Source organism: Chanos chanos, chromosome 7 (assembly GCF_902362185.1).
Source record: "Chanos chanos chromosome 7, fChaCha1.1, whole genome shotgun sequence".
NCBI classification, from domain to species: domain Eukaryota; kingdom Metazoa; phylum Chordata; class Actinopteri; order Gonorynchiformes; family Chanidae; genus Chanos; species Chanos chanos.
The window spans coordinates 35406862-35415709 of record NC_044501.1 but is presented as its reverse complement, the minus strand read 5'-3'; the positions used below and the strand labels follow the sequence as shown (position 1 = coordinate 35415709).

The 8848-nt window shown below is 41.6% G+C and overlaps 1 protein-coding gene across 1 annotated transcript; it reads left to right on the top strand.

The window, feature by feature from the left end:
* Positions 1-3302: 3302 nt before the first annotated feature.
* On the top strand, positions 3303-4229 carry LOC115816275 (P2Y purinoceptor 11-like). Its single transcript, XM_030779238.1, has one exon. It carries the CDS (start codon positions 3303-3305, stop codon positions 4227-4229), a length of 927 nt encoding a protein of 308 aa, XP_030635098.1.
* The last annotated feature ends 4619 nt before the right edge of the window (positions 4230-8848 follow it).

Below are 8848 nucleotides of genomic sequence, written 5' to 3'. Positions count from 1 at the left end.
GTGGCAGGACACCTTGTGGCAGTAGTGGGATAGTTTTAATTAGTTCAGGCACCAGGTGATATCCACCACCACTCAGACAGAGTGGCAAAAAAATAAAATTATAAGATAATATTGTATTGGCCTTAGGGTAGGTTAACCAAGTATAACAAACTATTCAACACTTCAACTTATTTATTTAAAGAAACACATTCCAGTTCAGATACGTTAAACAGATGTATTATACTTCATTCAGTTCACTGCAACAAACAAAGTCTCCTTAGCATTAAACAAGGCGAGCCCTCCACTCGGAGAAAGAATGGTGGTAGCCGCGGTAACAAGAGGAGAGGGAAAAAATGTTCTTCAGTCAAAGTCCAAACCTAATAGCCTGCTTAGAACAGAAACAATTTCAAACAATTTCAAAACGAAAATTAACATAATAAAAAAAAAAAAAACGCAGGCTTCAGATTCTCTGACTTACTTGGAATTTCAACAACAAGATTAAATTAAATACAATTCATTACCACGGTGCTACATACACAGGCAACCTGGGCGCCAGAGGAAAATAGAAAATAAGACAAAAAAATTTAAATAAACAGGAAATAAAACAATTATCCCAGGACAAATACCCTTCTGGAAGAAATCCTCCCTGATAGCCCAGGCTTTCAGCCTCCTATTTGTACGGTCAGGGACTTGACGGACAAAAGAGGTAAAACAACAAAATCGGACACACCGCTGTGACACAACAAGTAAAGGAAGTGAGAGACAGCAAGAGTGCAATACTACCTGGGCCGCTACTTATAAACAATGACCATGACCCATATGCAGATGCCATGTTTCTTAAAAAATATTTTATCATAGGGACACATGGTTTTATCGCTACAACCTCACTAACTGGGTGTTCGGTGGTGGGGGCGGCACTCCGGTCAGGAACTGCAAATGCCTCAGGCCACTAGGCGAAGTGACCTGTCCCCACCGAGCCGTGGACAAGCTGGAGGACCCTGGGCTGAGCTGGCGGGGCACCAGGAGATGGAAGACATTGTGGTGGCCCCCAGGAGCCTGCCAGCACCGATGGAGGAGGCCGAATCAGGAAGTAACAACTACAGACTGACACAGCAGAAGGGAAGCACATCATTCAAGAAGACAGTAATACTCACAGTGCACAGATAATGTAAAATTATTACTAGAATGAATAACACAACACAAAGACTAAATGATGAGAAATACACGTACAGTTCTTCTAGATTCAATGCGTTAACATAAACTGAACAATGAACCGGGGCTGGGCAACAGTCCAGCGCCCCAAGGCATGCTGGGAGGATCCACCCACCTCCCCCTAACACGCTACAATATATTAGCTAAAATTATCTGTCTGACCAAAAGACTTTGTCTCATGAACTTGTCCTCACAAGGGGAGGGAACTTGACTGACAGGTCTTTTTTTGTTGGTACCTCAGGATTTCTTGAAGAGGAAGAAAACGCTCCTGTATCGATAAGAAGATGCATTTTTAACGCACTGAGAGGTAAGAAAATTCAATGCAATGGGAATGAAGCTTTAAACTACATTCGGGTAGATAATAGTCAGTTCGTGTGTGTGTGTGTGTGTGTGTTTGTCTGTTTATCTGTCTGAGTTTTCCCTAAATACTGTGAGATAACTGTCATTGACACTGTGTCAGTCACACTCCTCAATATTTGCACATCTCCACATCTCTGAGTTTGCCACAACAATAACCACTTCTTCTTCTTTATTTATTCGTTAATTTTTTCCTGGTATTGCACAGACGAACTTAAACTGCGTTAAAAAATACTTGGCTGAGGCAAGTATACAGTCCTCGACGAGATACATCGTTTCATGTTAGGACAATCCGACTGTGAAGAGTTTCATTTAATTTTAGAGTTTACAATCTCTGTGCTCACACACACGCACTGAGAGCAGTGAGTAGTGAATTTAACCTCTGCATTCAACCCATCCTATACACACCGGTAGTGAGCACGCACACACCTGGAGCGGTGAGTACCGGGGAACACACCTGCGCCCGGGGGGAAGTTGGGGATTAAGTGCCTTGCCAGAGTGGATGTTGTGAGAGGGGAAAGCGATGTAAACCTACTCCCCTCCGGTCGCAAGCCCGCTTCTCTAACCATTAGGTGTGGACCTCGGTAATTTTCTTACCTCTCAAACTGGCGTTTTGCATTATGTGTGTGTGTGTGTGTGTGTGTGTGTGTGAATGAACATGATTTTATTGTGTGAACGAAATTGCTTCGACAACGTTATAAATCCACCTGCCGACGCATCTGTTAGGTATGTTAGAGCATAGCCTAAACAGAACAGTCAACAAATCTGAGAGAATTCTCTGTAAGCCCTATGGTCGTATCGATCCGCCAGATAAGACTTAGTTCAACCAATTAGAACTTATTCCTCAGCGACGCGACCGTGTTTCTGTCACATCTGATAGTCGGAGGGGTCGGAACGAGAGCCTACCAGCAGCGAGGAACAAATTAGTGTCTACCAGCTAGCGTCCTCTTTTTTGAAAACAAAAATATGGTCACCCTAAGTACATATTAACGTCACATATCTGTTGAACCTGTCCGTTCACCTACCTGTGGGACAGTAGTGCTTCCAAATATCATTTTTAATCGGCTAAATGTTATCGAGCTGGCAAATTACATATAGAATGCGCTAATTAATAATCGTTCAGTATATTTTCAACTATTTGTCCCAAAAGTCGATTTGCTGTTCATCGGTTACATTGTGATGCACATGCATTAAAAAATCACCAGAATGCACGAAATTACATGTCTGAAAAGCAATGTCGTATACATGAAAGTCTTTTAAATACTTTTGAAATACATAGAACACACTGCCTAACACACTCCTAAGATCATGATAAACTTTCAAAATGTAGAATGGTGGTGTAAATGTAGTTCTGCCGAATTTCAATGTATTAATCCACAGACCGTACATATACAGTTTACTTTTTCCGAATTAAATGCGTTTTTCAAGGTATTAAATCTTTTATGTAAAAGGATGGCACAACACAATTGTCTATATTATGATCAAAATAAAGAGGAACTGGAAGGAAGGAAATGTTCAAACTAATATTTTATAAAGTTCTTTGTCGCCCCACCCTCCCTTTGAGACAGAGAAATGCATATATATATATATATATATATATATATATATATATATATTTATAAAACTTGTTACTTATTGTCATCTTGTTCTTTTCTTCACTCACTTGTTCACTTCTCTAGTAGCTCATTTTTCACCATCGTGTTCCTAACCTTCTGTACAGTGTGTCACAAACAGAGGACGAGAGGGAGAGGAAAATGCTCAACTCATCACGAAATTGCAGCTCTGAATTTCAAAAGAAGCTGCTTCCTCCTATGTACGGAGTTGAATTCTGCATCGGATTTCTCGGCAATGTCTTTGCTCTGGTCCTGCTGCTGACAAAAGAAAGACAGAATTGGCACCCTGGAGTGGTCTTCTCCTGTAACCTCATCATCAGTGACCTCCTCTATGTACTAACCCTGCCGCTACTCATCACTTACTACTCAAACAACAAAAACTGGACCTTTGGTGTCGCTGCATGCAAAATTGAGCGTTTCCTTTTCACCTGTAACCTCTACGTGAGCATTTTCTTCATTTTGTGCATCAGTGTAAACAGATATATAGCTATTGTTCATCCCCTCTTCACACATAGCTATGTGCGCCCTAAACATGCCAAGATCACCAGTGTGTTAGTCTGGGTCATAGTAGCTATCATCTCTTCACCAATTCTCAAATATGCCAGTACACAACTCAGAGAGGAAAAGAACACAACTCTCTGTGTCTCTAAGAGCAAAGGAGCTGAGATTGAACTTTCTCACTTCAATTACAGACTTTCTCTGACTGTGCTGGGGTTTTTGATACCGCTGGTGCTGACTTTTGCATCATACATAGGTCTAATTAGGGTAGTTTTCAAAAATGCCAAAATCAGGTCACAGCAGAAAAGGAAAGTGGCTTTGTTGGTTGGCTCAGTGTGCACACTCTATGCCCTGTCTTTTATTCCCTATCACATTCTGCAAACTTATCACTATTCCCTGAAGAAGAGAACGTGTTTGCAGTACAACGCATACCAAGTAACAAAGGGATTGGCCACACTAAACATGTGCATTCACCCCCTCCTCTACATGGCCGTGTTTGACAGCATCAGAATGGTTTGCTGTGGAAAAAGTTCAGAGACTTATTCAGAGACCTGTTCAGAGAGGATTTAATTTTTTTTCTTTATTTTCTTATTTGATTTTGATTGCTTTTTGATTCCAAAAACATGTATTTATGTGCTCTTTGTGTTTGTGTGCATAATTGTTTGGGTCTAGATTTAAAAATCAACCACACAAAAGCAAAGAGAGAAATGGCTTTAAATAAAGATCTTCTGATGTCTGACTCAGAAAAGAGGGTTGAAGAAGAAGTCAATAAGAACACACCAGATACATGCCAGTTGTCTGATGTGATGTATGATGTACAGTTTTAGTTACAGATGCATGTTTCTGCCTAATGTCACTGCCCCACACAGAAAAAGAGGATAGATTACGCAGTGGGCACATTGCATTAAGGTGAATTTTTTTTTTTCGACTGTTGTGTGTTTTGAGTGACCTTCCTGCTGTTCTTAATTGTGAACTGAGTTCATCATACTATGATATGCGCCTATACACCCACACTACGGATTACCCAAAACAATTATGAAAGGAAAAAGTCAACTTTGAATAAAAGAGAAGTCCACAGTTATAAAAGATGAAAAACAATCTAAAAATGAGCCAAACACGATTACAAAAGAATATATTCAAACATTAACTGTACTTCTGATCAGATGTTCGTTACTCACAGGAAACCTCAACCTACAGTATCTCATACTCTGCTCTTTCACTGATCATTCTTTCAATGGCAGACCCTACCCATTCTTCAGCCCTGACCTTAATGATAAAGGTAAAACCTGCATTGGTCATTACTCCTGCCAGTCAAGCTTAATTGTTAAATTTTTTGTAAGGCAAAAAATTATAAAACCATATGTATAAACTAAACAAAAAGCTGTAAAGCCAGCACTATGATTTTGTTTAGAGCCTTAATGACCTTGTTTCAGCAATGAATGAAGAAATAAAAATGGCATTAAAGTAGAATTAATGGAGATGAATTGCATTTCATCAATTCAGTGTAATTCAGTTTTGCAGGGAATGAGCACACATCATACTTTTTTATACTGCTATTATTTTGACTATTTGAATGGAATGTGAGAAAAGTGCTGTCCAAATAAGTTTCAATACAGTTTCAAGAAAGCTTCTAAAATGTAAACCAAACGATTACATAACCAAATGATTACATAACTGTATCTTTTTTTTTTAATAGCAAGTGGACGGTATGTAAAACCAGACACGTACAACTAACATCTTAGTTGCAGAATTTATGGAATGTCATCGCACTGAGTTTCAGTTTCCAGTAATTCCAATTCAGCTCTGGTTCTGCACCAATCAGAAAGGAGTCATTTCCAATTTCCTGACCTGTATCATACAACTTTGCAAATGTGTTACATGATAAACACAGAATAGAATGTCACCATATTCACATTTTACTTCAGATTTTCCCCAAAACAGCATTATCCTAATTTTCATGAGATGTAACACAGATGTAGCTGACTGCAGCGGCTTCATCTTTTGTTTAGAATAGATCAGAACTACGTTTCAAAAATTGTCCACGGGTTTGAAAACATCTGGCACAGAACATTCAACCGCATCTGGAACAAGACCAGCTTCTCCTGGTGCAAAATGCAGTCAAAGACAAGAAGAAGGCATTAAGAGCTGTCACAACCTGCACCTCCATTTTGGACTTTTAGTTTGACATGTCTTTGTGCGCGTGTTCTCTGTCTGTCTCCGCCCCTCACCTGTTCCCGTTTGTCTAATTATTAACCTTGTTAGTTTCAACCAATCCTGTTTTGCCCTGTTTAGTTTTTCTTCTATTTATGCCCTAGTGTTTGCCTTGTCTTTTGTCTATCGTTGTTTGTGTTTTAGAGCACACTGTTACACATGGACTGTGGTGCTGGGCCTAACCATCTCTCGGGCTGTGTCCGCTCCTGGGTCTCCTGTCTCTGCCACCCTGAATCCCCTGAAGCACCCTCTTCAAGCAGTGTCTCCGAAGGCTCCATGGTGGATGCGCTGCCCAGCGCAAGGTATGCGCTGCCCGGCGCACCATGGAGGGTGCGCTGCCCAGCGCGAGGAATGCGCTGCCCGGCGCACCATGGAGGGTGCGCTGCCCAGCGCGAGGAATGCGCTGCCCGGCGCACCATGGAGGGTGCGCTGCCCAGCGCGAGGAATGCGCTGCCCGGCGCACCATGGAGGGTGCGCTGCCCAGCGCGAGGAATGCGCTGCCCGGCGCACCATGGAGGGTGCGCTGTCCTGCCCTGTTCCCGAGGCCGCTTTCCCGGCCCAGGTCAGCTCCCATGCTGACGCCCTGTCCTGGTCAGCTCCCATGCTGACGCCCTGTCCTGGTCAGCTCCCATGCTGACGCCCTGTCCTGTTCCCGAGGCCGTTTCCCCGATTCAGCTCAGCCAACATCGAGGCTGTTTGGAGGGTGTGCTCCGTTCTCGTTCCTGTGCCCGGTTTGGAAAGCCCGCTCCGGTGTCCGATCCAGCCAACCCCCCCCACCTGCTCGGCCGCAGAGGGGACCCATCAGCAGCACCTTCGGTCATCCCTCTGTGTGCCCCCCCACCCACCTGGTTTGTTCTGAACTTTTTGTTTTGGGCCGTCTGGGAGCCGCCCCTTAAGGGGGGGGGGGCTCTGTCACAACCTGCACCTCCATTTTGGACTTTTAGTTTGGCATGTCTTTGTGCGCCTGTTCTCTGTCTGTCTCCACCCCCCCACCTGTTCCCGTTTGTCTAATTATTAACCTTGTTAGTTTTACCCAATCCTGTTTTGCCCTGTTTAGTTTCCCTCTGTATTTAAGTCCTAGTGTTTGCCTTGTCCATTGTCTATCGTTGTTTGTGTTTTAGTGCACACTGTTATGCTGCACATTTGTTATCTGTTTTGTTCCTGTTTTGCACGTGTATTTTGATCTTCAGTTCCAGTAAAATCCTCCTTTGTCACCTACATCATTGTGTCTTTGCACTTGGGTCCTGCACCACACCACCAGCGTGACAAGAGCATAGTGTAAGCTTCTATCTCACTGGAAATTGTCCACGGGTGTAATTAAAGTAACTAATTGGTAAATTAGTTATTAATTAATATCCATTAATATGTAATCATTATTATGAAACGTTACGTATGATGCTCAAATTCTGTTCATTTCTAGTAGAATAAAATAGAACAAAATTCTCAGGATTCAAAACCTGAGCTTCTAATGGCAAATATGTGACTATAGATATAAAAGATCTAAAAACGAGTCAGACCTGATTACAAAAGAATATCCTGAAAAATCAAAGCTGCCTCTGATCAAATACATTGGTCGTTTACAGGAAACCTACTGAACTCTAAAATACATTGCATTAGAAGGCGGGTCTTTCAGCTTGTCCCTCAAGGGATTTCACATAAAAGTCATGTCTAACAGAAAAAAAGGAAAACAAATCACATTTGAACCACTGATGAAATATGGTTGTTGTTCATTGTTGTAAGACAGGACAGACAGAAAAATGACAACAATGAGGAGTGGTTGGCTACTCTCACTTAGTGGTTGGAGGAAATACTACTCTTCCCGTGTGCAACACGCATATACACACATATACATCTTAAATATTTTCAGAGCATACATATGCATGTAATAGCAGGCAGTTTCATACCCCCCCCCCCCCCCCACACACACACAGAAGAAAGAACCTTGGGGCCATAATATGTTTTCAGGTTCTCTACATGATAGGTGTCTGCCTGCTCAGAACTGCTCATCATACAATATTCATCAAAATGTTCACATGTTACTATAGAAATTGGATAAGGGACAGGTTTCAGGAAAAAGATGTGAAACAATCACCATGCAAAGCCAGTTTGGTTGGCAATTACTACTTGCCTGTAGGAAAGAAACACACATATACACAGGTCACATTGTACTGTTCCTTTGGAGAAGGAGAGTGCCAAGAGGAAGGTTAGAAACAAAAGATAGATGGAGAGAGAGAAAACAGTGACCTTTGTTGTTATGATGACAGACTTCCTGTTAACATGTTGCCTGTATCTTCTTTTAGGCACTATTGATACCTTCATATTCTACATGTTCCAGTACCTAATGTACAAAAAGTATTTATATCTGATAAAATATGTTACTGTTGATCACTATGACATTAAGGATTGACTTTGTTCAGATTCAGATCAAGCAGTGAAACAGAAAGTGCATCAATGAAAAGCAGTTCTCAAGTCTCTCACTGTCTCTGTGTGCAGTCTCAGGTTGAGAGGACACAGACAAAATTACAGCAGATGGTAAAGAACAGACTGAAGAAGATGCAGGATCTCAGGCACTCTGTAGTGCTTAGTGAGTCCTGTAATGCTTAGGTAAAAATTATGTATTAATTTTTCAAATAGTTGCTTTGGTGTATGTGTGTGCAAAATTTTTGTTGTGTTGTGATTAAGATGGACGAAAAGTCTCAGAGTCTTATAACCACCAGAAAAGGCTCTACCTAAACTAAGGCCATACAAAAATATAAGGGGGCTTTGATGTTGATACCACAATATACACAACAGGATTGAGGTGCACGATGATCTTATATCATCCAGATGTGAGAGGAAGACAAAGAAAACAAAACCGCCCCAAAAAATGTACAATTTACAAAATATGCAGTATACAGTCAAACAATGTCCAAATGATTCATGACATGTCCATAGCGAGGCCCAGGTAGCAAAAGTCAGTGAGATTAGCTTGTTATTCA